Source organism: Nicotiana tabacum, chromosome 10 (genome assembly GCF_000715075.1).
Source record: "Nicotiana tabacum cultivar K326 chromosome 10, ASM71507v2, whole genome shotgun sequence".
Classification (NCBI taxonomy): domain Eukaryota; kingdom Viridiplantae; phylum Streptophyta; class Magnoliopsida; order Solanales; family Solanaceae; genus Nicotiana; species Nicotiana tabacum.
Window position 1 is genome coordinate 58937842 of NC_134089.1, and position 20649 is coordinate 58958490.

General features: G+C 34.1%; 1 protein-coding gene across 1 annotated transcript; it reads left to right on the forward strand.

Moving 5' to 3' along the window:
* Positions 1 to 15087: 15087 nt before the first annotated feature.
* On the forward strand, positions 15088 to 20197 carry LOC107793451 (glucan endo-1,3-beta-glucosidase 9). Its single transcript, XM_016615813.2, has 2 exons — positions 15088 to 15593; positions 18935 to 20197. The coding sequence occupies exons 1-2, from the start codon at positions 15253 to 15255 to the stop codon at positions 20037 to 20039; spliced, it is 1446 nt and encodes a 481-aa protein (XP_016471299.2). The 5' UTR covers positions 15088 to 15252; the 3' UTR covers positions 20040 to 20197.
* Positions 20198 to 20649: the final 452 nt, after the last annotated feature.

Below are 20649 nucleotides of genomic sequence, written 5' to 3' on the forward strand. Positions count from 1 at the left end.
ACAGCGCAGCAACAACAAACAACCAGCAGTCAGAAAACCCAGCAGTAGACTTAAAAACCAAACAGAAATTCCAGCAACCACTCAATAAAGCAATAACAAAGGACCAACAGTTAACTCAAGAAGCCAATTGAAAATCCCGGAAGCAAACATTAGGCAGAGATCACACTCAGGAATACACGAAAATAGTATTCGGATATTTTAGAAATCCTCTTCTTCAAGATTAAAAGTATGTTCTTATCTCCTCTTTAGTTCTGAAATTTTTATCTCTCCCAAAATTCTCCCAAAAATTTCCTCTTCCTTAATTCAATCTCATCATCCCCGTTTATATACAAAGCAAGACCCAATCTTCTTCCACTATGTGCACCCTTTAACTTTTATTATTACCCACATTTTTACTTTAGTAAAAGTAGTCAACGTGGGCCCCCCGTGTTCCCTCTTTTTGAAAAGTAGTCAAAGTGGACCCCCTTGTTCCCTCTTTTTGAAAAGAAGACATCATTATCCACCTTTTCCTTTTTGATTTTATCATTATGTCTTGTCCCCCACCATAATTAAATAATCTGTAATTGGTTAATTCCCGTTTTATCCCTAAAACTACTGTTACGCCCTGATTCAAAATCTGTTCAAACTTCAAAATTATCTAAGAACCTAAAATTAAATTACCAGCTATAACCAATCTCTAATCCAGTTCAATCAACAAATTCAAACTTAAACGATGAACAACAAATCAACAATCGGAATTATTTTGACTGAACGATATTTTTAACAACACATATATCTTCAGATTCAATAATATTAACAAATTGAACATAACAAATAAGTAGATTTGAATTTCTAAATTCACTAATCATTTGATCTTTAAACTAAATCTAACAACATTACAACCAAGATGAATATTCAAATTAAATCAAGCATTTAAAACATAAACTCACATTAAATGACCGGATTAAGAACGAACTTCAACCAAAAGATGAACACGAATTTAATCTAAACTAATCAACAAAGATGGATGATTCCAGCGATTAAACTACCCTATTTCTATATTACAACTAAATTCTTTTAAAACGAATAAAAACAAACCGAAGAAGAAATAATTATTTGAATTTCAACTTAAATCTAACAACATTAAAATTAAATTAACCATTTCTTTTTAAAAATTAAACTAACAATTTCTTTTACATTAAAAATAAACTAACAATTTCAATTTAAATATAACAACATTAAAATTAAACTAACAATTTATTTTACAAATTAAACTAAAATTAAACTAACAATTTCTTTTACATTAAAATTAAACTAATAATTTCAATTTGACTCTAACAATATTAAAATTAAGCTAACAATAAAATTAACATGAAACAAACTGAAAAATAATTAATTAAATTTCAATTTGATTCTAACAACATTAAAAATTAAACTAACAATTTCTTTTACAAAAACAAATAAAAACACATGAAATGAACTGAAAAACAATTAATTAAATTTCAATTCGAATCTAACAACGTTAAAATTAAACTAACAATTTCTTTTACAAATTAAACTAACAATTTCAATTTGAATCTAACAACATTAAAATTAAACTAACAATTTCTTTTACGAAAATAAATAAAAACACATGAAATAAACTGAAAAACTAATTAATTAAGCAATAAACACGAACAAAACAAAATCAAACATTTACCGATTTTAGATCCGAGAATATCAAAATAAAAATACGGACAAAATGAAACTCAAGCCCACTAACCGGATCGGAATGACGACGAACTCGAATGAAAACAAATCTGCCCGGAAACAATTATCGCACCAAAATAACTTGACGCCGAAGACGACCACGAACGGACGATCGAAGAAGATGGTCGTTTGGCGTCGTTTGAAGACGATGCAGCGGTAGCGAGGATACAGTGAAGCAGCAGGCAGCAGCAGACTTTGACACAGCAGCAGAAATTGGATCAAAAGTTTAACACGTTCAATGGGGGCAGCAGCAACGAGCTAGAAGACGCAGCCGTGGCAGCGAGGTGGTCGTCCATGGCTGGACGTAGCAACAGCAACAGTGACCACGCTGCAATGGCTATGACGAAGGAGAAGAAACAGCAGTGATGGTGGTTTGGAAGTGAAGTAGATGCTCGATGAGCAGAAACGCAGCAACACTGTTGCTCATCAATGGCGGACGGTGGAGGGGTCGTTTGAGAAGGTGAAGCAGCAGCGATGAAGTGTTGTGGTCGTGCGTCGTGGTGGGCTTGGACGATGAAGAAGACGACGCAGCAGGGGTGGTCGTTGAGGGTGGTGAAGCAGCGAGAGGGAGGGGCAACCATGGCAGCTGGAGGGGAGGTTGAGGAAGATGATACAGTAGGGGGCGGGTAGCTTTTTCTAGATTTAGGGTTTTTTTTTATGAAAAATGAAAGAAAAAATGAAAAGGGGGTTTGGGTCTTTTGGGTTATGGACTGGGTCAACCCAGTTCGAAATGGACTGGGTCGTTTGGGAAGATTGGGTCTCTTTGGGCCTGTAACTTGAATTTGAAGAAGAGCCCCATTCCGATTTTCTTTGTATTTTTACTCTCTTTTCTTCTTTTATTTTTCTAAAACTAAATTCTAAAAATCCTTAAATTATTATTAAGTTATAAAAGTGCAAATTAACTCCCAATAACAATTAACGCACAATTAAGTAATAATTAAGCATAAAATTGTACATTTGGACATTAAATGCTAAAAATGCAAAAGATGCCTATTTTTGTAATTTTCAATTTTTGTAAAACAAACTTAATTACTAACAATTGTAGACTTAAATCCTACATGCAAAATGCGACATATTTTTGTATTTTTTATTAATTTTAACAAATAAACATGCACAGACAAATATAAATAATTATCCAAAAATGTCACAAAAATTCTCAAAATTGCACACCAAGGAAAATCATTTTATTTTGAATTTTTTGGGAGTAATTCTTTCATAGGGCAAAAATCACGTGCTTACAATGTTGGACTTGTACGCATGTTTGGTTTAGATCCCGGATGACCAGAGGCCGTTTCGTCACTGCTTGTGAAAGTCAATAACTTGAAGTTATAAACTTCGAAATCTATGAGTTTCGACGTGTACTTCTAGATTCTTGATGTTATTTTGGCATTTTGAGCTTATGACCGAGTTCTTATGAAGTTTATATACTTGTGTGAATATTTGAAGTAGGGCCCGTGGAGTTCGGGTGAGCTTTAGGGTGATTTTCGATCACTTTTGCACAATATACAACAACTGATGTGCTGCTAGTGCGTTGTGCATCGCCAACTCGGAGCAAATGTTTTGCTCTATGTGAACATGACGGATGGATCACAAACGCCATGGCCTAGGGGTATTGGCCTTCGCGAACGTGGTTGTCCTCACGTGAACATGTAGGCTTGGGCTCATTGTGAGGCAGATGTGACTTTCTTCATCAGGAACGCTAACAGTGGATCACAAACGCAGAGGTTTGGGGGGCTATGCCTTCACGAATGCGAGGAGCCTTCGCGAATGCGATGGCCAGTTAGCTAGCATTCTTCGGGAACGTGACAGTTGCTTCGCGAACGCGAAGAACACCTGACGCCCAGGTATTTAAAGGGCTGAAAATCGGGATTTAACCACTTTTCACCATTTTTGAGGCCTAGATCACGATTGAGGAGATTTTTATCCCAACTTCATTGGTTAGTAATTTTTACCTAGTTTTAATTTATTATTATGAATTCCCATGGATTTTTTTTTAAAGAGTAAAAATTGAGGTTTTGAGGAAATCTTTATAACGGCTAATTTTGGAGATGTGGACCTCGATTCGAGGTTCAATCTTGATACAAATCATATATTTGGACTCGAGGGAGAATGGGTAAATAGGTAATGGCCTTAATTTCGGATTTTGACCATGTGGGTCCGCGTTGACGTTTTGTTGACTTTTCCAAATATGATAAAGATCAAACCTTTTTTATATTAGAATACTTTAAGGAAAATATATAGACGACCCCTTAAACTTGGCTCCATTTCCATTTTGACACCTTAACTTAGAGCTTTTCCTATTGAACACTTTAACTCTATTTTGTTCTATACCATTTAAACACAACGCATGTACGACCAAAGGAGCGTTATGTCCACACATGGTAAGCACATGAATGTTATTACTATTTTCTTAGGTGGATATTCCAATGGTAAAAATAAAATCCACCTGTTATACCCACTTTAAAACACCTGATTTTTGCATTATTTCTCTCAAAAAAGCCCTAATTCCTCTTTTGTTTTCTTCCCCTTGCAAATTCGCCATTTTTCCCTTCTACTGAAACTTAGGTGTCCAAGCTTGAATCTTTATCTGATTTCTTCTCTATCTTTCTCGTTTATTAGTTCCATATCACAAAAATCAATAACTTCTCGCAATGGAATGGAAATTTGACACTGTGGATTTAATGCGCCACTGACTATATCATGGTCACCTGCAAACCCAGGTCGCCGATTTTATGATTGTAAATTGGTAAGTCGATCGTATTGCTTTTCTTAGACCCTTTAATTTCTTAAAAAAGAAATTTGTTTTTAATTTTTTTGGCCGCATTTCTTTTTAAACTTTGTAGGGTCGAGGTGGCAGCAGATATTTCAGATGGCATGATGATGAAATGCTTGACCAGCTAAGAGGGTTATTCGGGGTTTATTGAAGAGAGTTGAAAGAATTGAGAAAATAGTTGCGCGGTTGAAGTAGTTATTTGTTGTGTTGGTGGTGTTGTTTTTATGGATTTGGCTTTGGTGATGTGGTGGTTTGAAGAACAATGTAGTATTTTTATGATATGCTGATGATAACAGTGTTATAATTGCTGCTATTAGTTCAAGAAGAATGTAGTATGTTGGAAGCGGGTACTAGAAATTTGGCCTTTTATTAATATACACTATCTTGTTATGAATGAAATGGCAATGGCCAATTTTTTATGCAAATTCTAGTTCAGTTGCATTTCCATATTGTGTTATGAATGAAATGCAAATTCATATTCATGAACTGAAAACATTACTGCCCAAACATATTCATGAATTGAAAATATAACTGCCCAAACATTCAATTGCATAATGTGATGAACTAGCATTACATCGAAGCTAAAAAATAGAGCATTGTTTTGGTCTACAAATTACAAAAACATAGCATTATTTTTCCAAACAAATAACTGCCCAAACTAGTGAACTCTAATAGAGCATAATGTATCAAATAGAGCATAACTGCTGATCACGCCCAACTCTAGTCCTAAAAAGGATATGCAGTCGCTGCAAATATAATCCGGTCTAAAAGTCCGGAGCCAAATCCCACAGAGAACTAACGCTTAGCTATATCTGTTTAATATCACTAAAAATACAAGTTTGAAAAATTCTCTAAATTATAAAGATTGAGATTTATATTTCTAACTAATTAACTAGCAAATACTAAAAAGCGGTAAAATTATCAACTAACGAGACATAGGGTTGAAGACTAAATTAAGGAGTTCTAGAGTTATGATTTTCTCAATTGTCGGAATCCTTCTAGCTATGTTTCCTACAATTTTTCCAATGTATTCTCTACTGATCGTGAGCACTTTAGGTGCCGTAATTCTCTCTCGAGCAACTACAACAATTTACTAGACATATTCTCTCGAACTATGCTAGTTGGCTTTAGCTAACCGCTCACTATGACCACGTCAAGTCTTTGTTATTTCTAATCATGCCTTTAAACCCGCTGTATTAATTTCTCACATACGTTAGGAGTGATGTTGTTCAACAACCACCTAAATATGTATCCTTTCTCAAGCAACACATAACAAATAGGCATAATTAATCGATGGCCATTCAATCAACAACAATAAACACGTAGTTGAACAAGTAGAGAAATCCAACAGCTCAATTATATAAAAACATAACAAGAATTTATCCTACAAAAGGTTCTATCAAAACCATAGATAACAAATTAGCTATTCATAATAGTATGTAAAACTACAATACTAAAATTCATAACCATCAATGAAAAATAGGAAGAGGAAGGAAAAACTCGTAGAAGAATTCTCCGCCTTGCTCCTATTGTGTCTCTGCCTCAGGTCGAATATGTGTTAAAAGTGTGTTCAACCTCCTCAAAATACCATTTTTCATGTATATATACCAAGCAAGGTTAGGCCCAAACAATTATACCTTCTCCTATGCAAAAAAAGACAATGTTTTAGTTCTGGACGCTTGCAGTCGTGGTTCGGGCGCAGTATTTTCACAGTGCACTGCCTCAGTCCGCGTCCAGGTCCGTCATTGCGATTTTGACCGCATTTTTCACCCTGTTCCTTTTGGAATTTGGAAAAAAGTACAACATAAAAGTTGTAGTCCTTTGAGTTATCTTTCCAACCATATATTGCAGAGCCCAAATAAAATTCTAAGTAAAAGTTATATGTATTTTAATAGATAGTGCATAATATACCTACTCGATTTTTTGTTTCGTTGCTCTATCATCCGTTGATCTTCGAATACGATCACGGCTTAATTCCTTGGGCTTTTCAAATCTCCAAATCACTTGAATTCATTTCATAACATCTACATAGCTCGAAATCACTCCTACAAGACATAAAACACACAATTAGTGCAAAACACTAGCGATTAAAGCGCAAATTCAACTAAAGTGTAGTAAATTAGAGTGTAATAATCGACTAAAATACGTAATTATAGCCTATCATCAACTGCCCAAACAAAATACGATAGTGACATATTAGATAACATAAATAAAAGCTAGTCTGCTTCATAGTGTAGATGCAACTGAACTTGTTGGATTGAAGGGCCTTTTTTCCTTGCTACACTCATTTGCTGAAGCTGTGACCTTGTCACTACATTTCTTCCTTTAAACATCAATTCAGAGGGCTTAAATCCAATGTCTATGTTAGTTGCAGATGTATCCTTGAATGTCCCAGTTAATATGACTCTTTCAGATGATATACCAGGTTGTAAAATACAATGAATTAGTAAAAACAGAACAATTTCAGCCCACAAAACTGCATTGCAATAAACTATACACCCTTACATTGAGGATAGTAGTTCCAGTCATAGTGTCAGTGAAAATTCCAAAACCAGTATACCTTGGCCTTTTATGTCCAATAATTGCTGCATTAGCCGAGCCTCCTCCTAGTATAGTTCCTCTTCCTTTTCCCCTACCTAGTCCAGGGCCTCCTGTAGATTAAGATGTAGAAGGTTGTGTGGTAGTAGAGCTTCCTGTAGAAGATGCGAATACACCCCTACCAATGCCAAGTGTAGTTCCTCTTCCTTTTCCCCTACCTAGTACAGGGCCTCTTCCTCTTCCCTTACCAAGCCCAGTTGACTGATTATTGCTTTGTCTTTTGACAACACTTGTATCCTCACATATAGAAGATGGATTGCTTTGTTGAGATGGTATTTCTTGAGATGATCTTGGTGGAGGTGGTGGCATATTTTGACTTCGTTGAGTAGCACTTCTTGGAACATGCTGACAGAAGTAAAAGAAAAGAATATCAAAATTGCAAAAAAAGAATGTAAAATACAGAATTACAAATATCAGAACTTACTATGTTCCTGCATCCAGATTTGTTGTGGCATGTTTGTTGGCAGTTTGAACAAGTCATCTTTATCCCTTTCTTTGATAGTTTACATGATGTTTCCTTGGTTCTTACTTGGCTTTTCTCCTACGTCTCTTTGGTCTACTTGGCATAGATTTAGGTTCCAGAGACTCTATACATGGATTTGTTGAATCCGGCTACATCCTTGACAATATGTCCACCATGGTGAAAATCGACAAGAATATATTCGTCTGCAGACATGTCAAGATTTACCACTGTATTGAAAAACCAAAAAGAAAAACAGAGGATGTCAGTGCATTCCCCGACCCAAAATTATAAAAAACTCCTAATTTTCACAAACTCCAACAAACTAAATTACAATAACAAAAAACAACTATGTTTTCAGTAGATAAAAGCTTACCACAAAGGAAAACTTCGATTGAAATAGCATAATCCTCGAAACTTCAGTCACGACCAACTCCAGTCACGACCAACTCCACTCACCACCACGATCAAAAGAAGCAAACGATTACCCGTATTAGTAATATAATCGACCAAGTTGTTGACGGATACTTGAATCTAACTCAAAATCGATGAAGATTCCACCGGCAAACGGTCTTAATGTAATTCATTAGGATATATTAGGCTAAAGAAAGGGGATTTTGGGTAGAAGATCGATTAAGTGAGGCGAGGTAAAATGTGGGTAAGGTAAAAAGGAGTTTTTTTATCCGACCTGGATAAATAAACACGTGTCAGACTATTATTGGTATGTTATTCCACGTGGGAAGCGTTTAAAAACACGCACTTAAGTTTTTACGGTCCGGTCATGCGTTGTGTTTAAATGGTATAAACCAAAATAGAGTTAAAGAGTTCAATATGAAAAGCGCTAAGTTAAGGTGTCAAAATGAAAACTGGAGCCAAGTTTAAGGGGCCGTACACCTATTTGGCCAATAGTTTATAAAGCTTATTTTGACTTATTTAAGTAATATTTGGCTAGATTCGATTAATTTGCATGCTCGTTTTCTTAATTTATAAGGATTTTCACGTTAAAATCTCGATGTCATTATTTCTCTCTTTTATCCCTAAAGTTTGACCGTGGATGTTTATGTGCGGGTATTTCCCTATTTCCAACAATTCTATATGATGCAAAGAGAGCGGTGGATATGCTGTAAGAAATTCTGAATACCTCATGTAAGTGTATGTGACTTGTCAAGATATTTAATATATGTTTTCTACCCCAGAAAAAAAATGACTTTGTGCATACTTCTAATTCGATTAATATTGTAATGTTTTCTTTTTTCTTAACACAAAAACTATTTTCGGAGACTATTTTCCCTAGTTGACTTGCAAGTGAAGTTATATAATACTCTTTTTTGACTTATGATATTCTTGCTAAAATTTTCTTTAGATCGAAATAGCCGATGAGGACAAAAGAGGGGGAGCTAAAGGAAAAAAGTAAATTGATCTTCCAACTTTCAGAAATTAAAAACAATAACAAAGAGCAAGGTTAAGGGTACTTTCCAAATTTCAAAATCACAATCAATCAAAGTGTGATTTGAATTAGCTTTGATTTATATTTAAAAACAATTAGGTTTTGGGAAGTAGTTAGAATTACCTCTCTAGTAGATGTTTATTTAGCTTTGAAAAACATACAGTTGATTCATTTTGATTTTGGAAAATATTTGGTTTGATTTTCGGAAAATAAAATTTGGTTTTCCCTTAAAGATGATTGTTTCAGTTCGTGTTTTTTGGGACTCGCTTTAGGGCTCGTCCCGATGCGGGGCACTATCAAACTATCCTGAGACTCACAAATGGGGTTAGTTTTATGAGGCTTACGTCCCAAGTGCCCGACTATGTGCTCGAAATACGCTTAACTCAATGCTTGGGACTTGTCTAACAGTTCCTTATGCAAATCATACATTAAATTCCTTAATTAGCATTGTTGACCCTCAATTCTTTAGAAAATGAATGATTAAAGTTTTATTTCGTCTATAGAAACATGAACATTGAGAGTAATTAATGAGCTATAAGAGTGCATATTTACTAAATAGAGAATATTTTTTTTGAATTGATTTCCAAAATTTACATTTTCACTTACTATAGGTCTTCATATTTTAGTTATATGTATCTCAAAATTATCAAATTTTTATAATTTTGCTATTTGAAATCGATTTTATATTTACTCATAAGGAGTCATATTTTAAATTATATGTAGTACTGATGAATTTTATTAATTATTAACTTTTAGAGAGATAAAATATAGTCTTATTTTTTAAAAATTATAGTATTTTAATTGTTTGAAAGATAAGACGTTATAGTATATTTTAATTTCATAGTAACTTTTACACTATTTTAACCTCCTAGTAACCTTTACACTATTGATTAGTGAAAGATAAGACATTATACACTTTTAATCTATGAGTTTTTGAAACCTCTTTAATGTTTTTAAACTTTTAAGGTATTTTATATATTTTTTATGGTTATTATGTTATTTTATTAATTTATAAATTAAAATTCAAAGATCTTTGGGCTTATGCCCCATACCTGGGAATGTACGCCTTCACCTCATGTTAAGTAAAATACCCGTCTCACGCGCCCCGCCTTTTAGTACACTAGTTTTCAATCTCTCTTCTGAATGGGCTAATATCAATTTTGAACAACACTTTAAAACAAAAATTGAGTTGAGATCGGAAAAATATATTATACAATATGTTAAACAAATACATATAACATGAGACTGGTGAAAAGTAGAAAGGAATAAATTATACATATATCAAATTAAGTAATTTAATCTTAATATAAAAATTCACCAAAAATAAGGCAAATCAATCAATTAGCCGGTCACCTTTCACCTTTGGTAAATATTACTTGTATAAGAACGTGCAAAATTGAACCAAATTGAAAATCAAATCAAATCGATCAAAGAAATCGATACTCTTTTGGTTTGATTTTGGTTTTAAATTTTAAAAATTGATCAAATTTGATTGGTTTTAGTTTTGATTTTTGAAAAAATAACCGGAAAAATTGAATCAAACCGACTATAAAAGTAGCTATTTAAATTTTTTATTAAACCTACCTACCTACCTATATATATATATATATATATATATATATATATATATATATATATATATATATATTCTTATACAAAGTTTCTAAAATTTTATGGTACATGTTAATAGGGCTGGGCATATATCGGATATAACTGATAGCCCGAACCGATAAAAGCTTATTGGGGTATCGATATCGGGTAATCGGGTTAATGGTTTAGTAACGGTTTTGTATTTTTTTACTATTGGGTTATCGGTTCGGGCCACGAGTTGCCTAATTTCTTAACGGGTTAACCGATAACTCAATAAGATTTAATAAAATTAGGATTTTACCCCATTTATAGGGCTCCATTCTCTCTTTTTCTCCTAATTTTCCCAGCCGCATTTAAGATTGAAGTTTCAATGTTGAAGAGTCTGATTCAATTTTTGAACAGTTCTTCTTCAAATTTAAATGTACAACCACATTCTTAGAATCTTAGCGTAAATTTGTATTCCAAAATTACTTCTTTGTTAAGAACAATTTTCATTCCTTTCTTTTGAGTTTTACAGTAGAGTTCGATAATAAAAATATAGGATTTTTGATTGTTTTTGATTCTTTATTTTGTGCTCATGTTTTAGTACTATGTTTGTACTTTTTAATTTTAAGGTGAAATTGCTACTACATTGTATTGTTATTAATGTATTTGGATTGTTGAAGAATTAACACTATTTCAGTTGTGTTTGGACAACTTTTGAATTATTGCTACCATTGGACTCTGGAAAATGATTGATCTCTTGATTATAGTTTGGTAAGAACCCAAAAAATTATAATTTATGTTCTTGATAACTAATATTTCTAGTGAAATGGAGATGGAATGCTTGTGGAGTTATAGTATCAATTTTTGAGATTGCACACGTCATGAATTTGTCAAAATAAAACATACTTCAAATATTAGTTGTGGCTAGAACGCAGAATTGGGTAGTATACTATATGTGAATTCTTTTTTTTTACTTAACTCGAGTGAATTGTCTTTTCTTTTTTTCTTAACTCTAGATTGAGTTATCTTATCGGGTAAATCGATAACCGAACCGATAATGATCGATAACCGATTAACCGATAACTGATAACTAATAACTTATCGGTTTGGTTATCGGTTTATCATATTTGTAGACCGATAACCGATATGCTAAACCGATAATATTCATAATCGAACCGGACCAAACGATGACCACCCCTACATGTTAATTGTTTGCACTTTTAGAGTGTGTTTGGTATGAAGGAAAACATTTTCCGAAAAATATTTTACAATTTTTCCATATTTGGTTGGCTTAAATGTTTTGGAAAATATTTTCTTTATAAACTCATTTTCCTCCAATTGGAGGAAAATGTTTTCCTTATCAAGAGAAGGGAAAACATTTTCCAAAACTCCTTCTCAACATTGCACAAATTGGAGGAAAATATTTTCCTTATCAAGAGAAGGGAAAACATTTTCCAAAACTCATTCTCAACATTCCACACCCTCACCAACCCACCCCACCCCACGCCTCTCTCCAAAAAGGCTTTTTTTTTTTCAAATTTCATTTTTTTTCCGTCACCACCCACCCTCATTCCCCTCCCCCCCCCCTCACCTCGTACAAAAAAAAATTATTTTTTTTTTTGTAAGTTTTAATTTTTCTGTTTTTTCGTTTTTCTGCATCACCCAAACCACACCTCACATCCCCCCACTGCCCCAGCCCCCGAAAAAAATATTTTTTTTAAATAAATTTTCAGTTTAAGTTTTTTCATCTTTCGGTTTACAGGTTCGAAATTTTAGAAGTTCTAAACTTATGAGTTTGGAGGTCTATGTGTTTGGAAGTTTACGGGTTTAGAAATTATAAAGTTTAGCGCTTCGGAAGTTTATAAAATTTGTGTGTTCGGAAGGTTGTTGGTTCGAAAGTTTATGGCTTCGTGTTTATTGTATCTACATTATTTATGAATATTTTTGAGAAGTTATTTCCCTTAATTTGCGTACCAAACACCGAAAAATGAATAAAATTACTACTTGTTTTCCAAGAAAACATTTTCTTGAAAAATATTTTCTACGGAAAACATTTTCCGTTATACCAAACACACCCTTAATCTAGTTCTTTGCTATTATAATAATCTAGTACTTTGACTTTACATTCTAGTTTGATTGGTAGTTTTCTTTTGCTAAGTACAAGATTCTATTTCATGATAAAAATAATCTATTTTTATTTGAGTCCTTAAATTATTCATCAATATTTTATTCAATTATCATCAATATGTCTTGGTAAATGATAGATTTCTCAAAGAGCAATTGATTTGATAGTGTTAAGTTAAAAATACAGTCGTCGAAATATGTGTTTGGTAATGTATATCTCAAATTTAAGAAAAAATCGATAAAAAAACAAAAAATTAAACCGACATGAACCGAGTCAATAAAAGCTTACTTAATTAGTTTGATTTGATTCCAATATTTGAAAATTCGAGTTTCATTTCTTTTTAGGAAAAAAAAACGATCCAAATCAAACATCTATATATAAATATAAAGTTGGGAATAAAAAATGTGATGTGGCACCTTGCTATGACTAGCATTTGTATTTATCTATTTTCTCCTTTTTTTGCAATTTCTCCTTCATTATTTATCATTTGTTTGGATTTTTTAATAGTTTGCTTCTTCTGTCCTCCCGTATAATTACTCACTTATTTATTGTTGTATGCAAGTAACGGTGTTGTAGCCTGTAAGTAATGGAGGCATTGAAGAGGTGTGACTTTTGAGGGCAATGAATAGTAGCAGGAAAGGAGGAAATTCCCTAATCCAAAAGTATGGTGCTGTAATGTAACGATGGAGGCAATGAATTATAGTAGCAGTAATTGAGGAAAACAAATAGTCATTTTCTTCCTAAGACAAAATCTCTCTTAACACTATATATAGCACTAATAACATAGAGAATGCTCAGTTCATACCAATTGAAAAACCCACACCAAATATTTTTTTCAAGCTTGCAAGTTACTTGGGACGCCCATGGAAGACATGCATGGTCTACCACGGTGTTCATGGTCGTATCACTAACTGAAGAAACAAAGCCTACAAGAAGCTACACGTCCTTAGGCCATGAAGCAACTAAATACATCGTTGGCACTTGCATGAGATACTGGTACACCTACTTTTCAACATCTCTATGTATATATGTGATTCGTCTTTATTGGAGAAGAATGTATAGTGTATTTTGAATATATGGGAAAAAATCTTTCATTTATTTTGGTTAATGTATAATGAATAGAAACACGATAGTTTAAATGGTATTTTTAATATTATTTACATATTTCATTGTCCTTCTATCTTCCTATGCTTTTTAATTGCATGTCAAAAGTCATAGAATGGCATCGAAAAATAAACAAAATAACAGCTACTATATATGTAACCACTTATTTTTTATTGGTGATTGAGATGATCATGACAAAAAAAAATTGAAAACTTAAAAGAAAAAGAAAGATAATATCAACCAGATAAAGAGTTAGCATTAATGCATAGAAAACAATTAAAAATAAATAATAACACGGTAAGGAAACTAACAGAAAAGTTTATATGCATCAAGGTGTAAGTAAATATCAATCATTAAAGTATATGCATTTGGCAAGAAAAAATAGATATTATATTGATATGTCGGAGTTACAAAAGGTGTCACATGATGAACTCAATAAAAACGATAATCGTGTAACAATAATAGTTGTGTATGTATATAACCAATATAGAATTTATACAAAGGGAAAGGTTTAAAATGTAAGGTAATTTTTTATTTTTGCAGAAAGAAGGTTTTGAGATGTTTTAAAAAGTAGAGCATTTAAGTCTATGCCTCATTGTAAGTTTTAAAATTATTTACAAATATGCAATCTATCTTTTGTTGCTTATTTTAATATTTCAAAGAAAAAGATTTCATCGTGCAAGTTCTAAATTTTTGTGTTGCTAAGGGCAAGAGGTGGTCTTCCTAACGATGTCTTATCAATAATTGAAAAGTTTGTATTTCATCTTCTCAAATTTCTGGAAAAAAATTCTTCTCAAAGTTTCATTTAAATAAACTTTCATCTTCTCGGTATATAACTAATTATTATTTAAGATTCTTTTCGTATAAGTTTTAAGATGAAAGTTATGTAATATTAATTTTAATTTTTGGTTTTAATATTATTTTATTAAATTTTATTTAATCTTCCTTAATTAAACAAAGCTTAAATAAGCTTTCGTTGTAACATATGATATATTATAATTTATATTGAAGTATATATTTTAACTAAACCAAAATTATGAATTAATCTAAAAGTATGTATTTATACACCTAAGTAATCTCTTTTTCATAAAAAGAGATATACTGTAGTACATAAATTCATTACACTCTTTACTAATCCTTCTAAAAATTTACTATGCATTATAAATCGCTGTGTGCGGATAAATTTACTAGTCCGTATAATAAATGCGTGTATGTAAACATCCATAATTAGATGTGTTTGCACCAATATATTGACTAACCACGAGGGATGCCCATTTATGCCGAGCCCCGACCAAAATTCTCAATAGAATTCAAAATTGAGGAAATTTATTTCCACTTATCGTTTTATTCAAACAGATTACAGAAAAAAGGCTGCCACTGACTCCATAGTGTCACACTGTTGTTCTAGCTGCGCCACTGCAGCACCTTCTCGCTTCTCTACGATGGCTTCTGAAAACCTTCCATGGATTCTGATTCTCTTCTTAGCCATTTCAAGCTCAGTTAGTCCTAGAATTGAAGCCATTGGGGTGAACTGGGGCACGGCAGCTTCACACCCTTTGCCTCCATCCAAAGTGGTGGAGCTCCTTAAGTCCAACGGTATAACCAAAGTAAAGCTCTTCGACACCAACCCGGATGTTCTGGAGTCACTCTCTGGTTCAAACATTGATGTCACTGTGGGCGTTCCCAATTCCATGCTTCGCAGCTTGAATTCCTCTTTCAAGGTTGCTCAGAGTTGGGTCCATGACAATCTCGCCCGCTACTTTTCTGATGGACTCCGAATAGAGTACAATCTCATTACGCACTTTATTTTCTTTTAAATTTTATATATATGAAGATGTTTTATTGATACTTAGTTTAATAGTATGTTATTTGACCTGTGTACTATGTTAGTGGTAGTGTAAAGACAGTTTAAAATAGTAGTTGAAAAATTAGTTTGATAAGAGAAAAAAAAAATCTAAGTTCACAATTGGAATAGTTGAATGAATTTAAGTTCTTTGTTTACCGTTAATGAATTCAAATATCTGAAAGTTGTGAAAATTCTAAAGAGCAATATTATTTAATGGAGTAGGGTCAAAGATTTTGGGATTTATTCATACGGAAAGAGTATCGTATATATTGCATTGGAGGGAGTCTTAATGCTTTTACAAGTAATTAGTTGCTCTTCCTGGTTCCTGCTACTTTAGTTTCTCATTTCATCCTTAAATGCCGTTTCTAGTATCTGACTGTGAGTTGAGGTGAGAATTTGGTAAATATGTTCTTTCGTGCCCAAGTTTCTGGATAGTTGCAACAAGTGTTTGATTCTTTCATACTTTTCTGGTCCTTCTATTGAATGTTATCTCTCTATGCCTTCGAGAGATGACACGTGAACTTAAGTAAATTAGGTGGAATTCTTTGAGGCAAGAAGTTTTGCCTTTACTGGCATCAATCAATCATTTTGCATTAGACAAAATAGGAAAAAGAACACATGAGCTTGATGAAGGGCACTTAAGCTGATTCTATCACATAAAATTCCCACTTCAATAGTAAGTTTATTACACTTGAGCAGGTTGCTTCAAGACTCAGCCACGTTCCACCAAAACACTAATACAGTATGTCCAAATGTCCAACCGATGTTGCAGCTATGTTATTAACTTTGTACAGTCAAAATGATGCTTACTAACTATAACACCTCAGAGTCAGACTTTAGACAGAGTCGCGTATCGATAAAACATAAGAGGGATGCTGGGTATATAAGTTAACAAGTCTTAGACCCTAGTGACGCGTTTTAAACCTGTGAGGGCCTAGGCCTAGAGCAGACAATATCACTAGTGGGCTAGATTGTTACAAATGGTATCAGAGCCACTCATGTGTCTGCTTTGTCGATAGTGGGTCAGAGTTCAATTGAGTTTAGGCAAATCCCGGTTAGGCGGGGCAAACCTTAGTGCTAGCGGGCTGGACTGTTACACTAACAAATAGCAAAGCATCATTATATGTCGCCTTATTATTTAGGTGGATAAATCTAAAAGTATGTTGTCAATTTGTCATAATGTACTGGCTTTAGAGAAACATGGACCTTTTCTGTGAATAAAGAAGGTTGGAAATTGCCATTGCATTTTCTTTCTGTAAATTTCCACATTGTAGATGGCAAAGATCTCTTTCCGCATGGGTATAGAATCCATAAAGCTTTAGTGTTTCTTCATTTGTCTCTTTTCCTTTTCTAGAACTTGTTATTTTTTCTGGCGGGGACCTTGGGGTTGGGGTGGGGGGAGAATCACTTGTGGCTAGGTATCTTGAAATGCTTTCTTTAACTGCAATGTCAATACGATCATCTATGTTTTCTAATCTTGAGAGGACTTATAAGTTAACTTTGTCATAAATAAGGAGAGATCTTAATGGCTGCCGAAAGGCAAAAAGTTTTATGTTATGCAGGATGCCATTTAGTGGTCTAGACATAAGCAAATAGTTGTTAGAGACATCCCTTCTTTTGCCTTTGATTCCATTTTCTGTTCTGTTCATTTTCTCGATTGCTGTTATTTGTTCATGCATGTGATCTGGTATGATCTCTTTCCGTAATATGCCTATGTCATGGTGTGTCTTAATTCTTAATGATTTTTACTAGTGCAGTCAAGAGTTTGTCCACCAGAATGTCGTAATTGACTGAGCTATTATTTCGCTGTTGCCATATGATTTTCACCTTCATAAATTTGCTCCTTAGACTTGCGATACCAACACGTACAAAAATACTTGCTTCTTTACTTTTTGCATACAACTTCTTTCCCAATCTCCTTTTCGTCTTATGGCTTGTCAATCCTTCACAAAGTACTAAGGACTTCTTTTGATTTGATGGAATACATGAAATAATCATGGTATATAATTTGGTATTGCTTTATCCAATGTTTGATTTGTATTTTGAATCATGTACAACGACTCCTGGTATAATTCAATACACCAATTGGTGTATTATTTTATATACTTATCCATGTATAACTTTTATATGGCAAATAAATTAATAGAATGCTTATCCATGTAAAACATGTACATGGATAAAACACTAAAAGAACAAAGCTACCTTTGTCTTTTTCCTAGAAGCCTATGAAGGTCAAGCATCCAAAGGTATAATTGTAAACTCATTACTTTTTAATGCAATGAACCAAACACCCAAAAAAGAAATTATCCCATATTACTAATTTGTGTATTGCTAATCCCTGTATTATAATCCCGGTAGAACTTGTCTTCGAACCAAACGACCCCTAAATGTTAGCAATCTTGTTGTGAGAAACTTAATTCAAGAGCATGTCAAATATGGGAATCACCAGAATCCTAGACTAATGAAACCTCCAAAAAATTTCAAGCTTCAACTAGTAGAAGCTAAAGATTATCAAGCTCTACCAGTACCAATAGGCATTCTGCTGACTTCTGTGCAACCATTTGTGGTGAAGACAATTCACTCAATTAGAGATTTAGCTAATGCTGGAGGAGTTTTGCTAAATCTCATTGCCACACAAGTTTAATAGGTGGAAGAGAGAATTAGCTTTTTAGTAGTGTTCATAAGCTCCCTCGACAGAGGAAAATGCTTCAAGCCCCAAACTGTGAGTTATGTGCTCATGAAGTTAGATGACGTTAATCTGGTTGATGCTTGTTCTGTGTAGAGGCTGGTGATAATTGGTAGTGAAGCCCACAATTGGAAGCAATTGCTGCTTTGGTCATTCAGTTGACTTACCCCGTGCTTGTTGGCATGCTGGCAAACGTAGGGGTTTCGTTGATTTTACCTACTACATAAAATAATGTTTGCAAAATCTTGTTTATAATTTTTATTGCAATCGATAAATCATCGTAAGAAAGCAAACCCTGAAGAAGGGAGTGATGACTTGATTGGTCATGTGGCCTATTGAAGTACATATAACCCAACCTCAGAAGCAAGGGGCTGACAAATAAAAGGGTCCTTTCGTTGCAAATAAGACTAGAATTCAATCTTTTGACATTGTGTAATGTTGGTTTTTTGTCCTTGAGGAAGAAACTGTAACTGTTTTTTTTTCTTTTCAAATAGCATTCCATATCTGTTGCCATAATTTCCTTTGAAAAATTGAATGAGGATATTTCTGTTGAACACTTCACTTTATATGTTTACACACTTCATTTTGTAAGGTATATCGCCATTGGGGATGAACCGTTCAATCACGTTTATGGTGACCAGTTCTTTCCTTTTGTTGTTGGAGCAGCTGAGAATATCCAAACAGCATTGACCAAAGCTAAGCTGGCTGGCAGGGTGAAGCTAGTAGTTCCGTGCAGTTTTGATGCCTTCCAGTCAGAATCTGGTCTACCATCAAAGGGACATTTCAGAGCAGATGTAAATAGAACAATGTCTGAACTCCTCAAATTTCTTACTAAGCATCAATCTCCTTTCTTTGTTAACATTTCACCCTTCCTAAGTTATCATAATAACAAGAACATTTCCCTCGATTTTGCTCTCTTCAAAGAAACTGCTCGCCCTCGTAAGGACAGTCGCAGAACCTACAAGAACAGCTTTGACTTGAGTTATGATACCCTTGTTTCAGCTTTATCCTCTGCTGGCTCTGATAAGATGGATATAGTCATTGGGCAGATTGGTTGGCCAACGGATGGAGCTGCCAGTGCTACCTCATCCAATGCTCAGGTATTCATGAAAAAATTCCTGGAACATGTTCGTAGCAGATCAGGAACACCATTAAGGCCTAAAGAACCACCAATCGAGACCTATATCCTTAGCCTTTTGGATGAAGATAATAGAAGCATCGCCACTGGAAATTTTGAAAGATACTGGGGTGTGTTTACATTTGATGGCCAGGCCAAGTACCAACTTGATCTGGGGCAAGGCTCAAGAAAACTGGTAAATGCCCAAAATGTCCAGTACCTTTCGTCCAAATGGTGTCTTGTGAATAACAACCAAAACTTGTCCAATGCAACTACACGGGCTTTGGAGGCATGTTCTTCTGCTGACTGCAGTGCTCTGTCACCTGGAGCTTCTTGTTTTAACCTCAGCTGGCCTGGAAATATTTCTTATGCTTTTAATAGCTATTATCAACAACATGATCAAAGGGTCGATAGTTGCGACTTTGGTGGGTTGGGCTTGATTACTACAGTTGATCCCTCAGTGGGTACTTGCAGATTTATAGTTCAACTAAGCACATCCAATTCAGCGAGTTTCTTTATTTCCCATTGGAGGATTACAGCAGCAAGCATTTTGTTATGGCTGGTTGGTGGAGGATTTTGATGGAAAGGGGAACTGTAAATTTTTGTTTTCTGACTTGTTCAATTCAGCACTCCTGCAAACTTTTTTTGCATTTTGTAGAATTACGTCTGGAATTCATTATGTTGATGAGGCCTGTGGTTTTGATTCTTGTTTTTTGAGGATGTGTAATTTTGTCCTAATCTCTTCTTTGTTGCTTTCATCAAGGCTCATCTTATACGTACGGAGGTTTATGGTTTGAAGTTTAAACCAGATTAATATGGAATGGATGGTGCGTTTCCTTCTTGGTCAGTAAGTTAAAAAATTGTTGTTCAGAGAGCTATTGACATTCCAACTCACAGGATTGAGGACATTGTGTGAGGCACCAAGGTAGGTCTTGTTGTGTTCTATAGAGCATTTTAGACTCCAGGATGGAGCTTCTCTTGCAGATAGTGAGGAAAAGCATACATCCTTTCTCCAATGTTTCAAAATTATTTGCACGGAGTTGGGCATTTAGTTTATAGAGACATACATCCGGCAAAACAAACAGATTTTGGGCACTAGTAGAAAGAAAGCACTACAGCTAAATGAGAATTACTCTTACCCACCTAATATTTGGAGTCTTGGATTTGTATTTTGCAAGCCTATAACGATG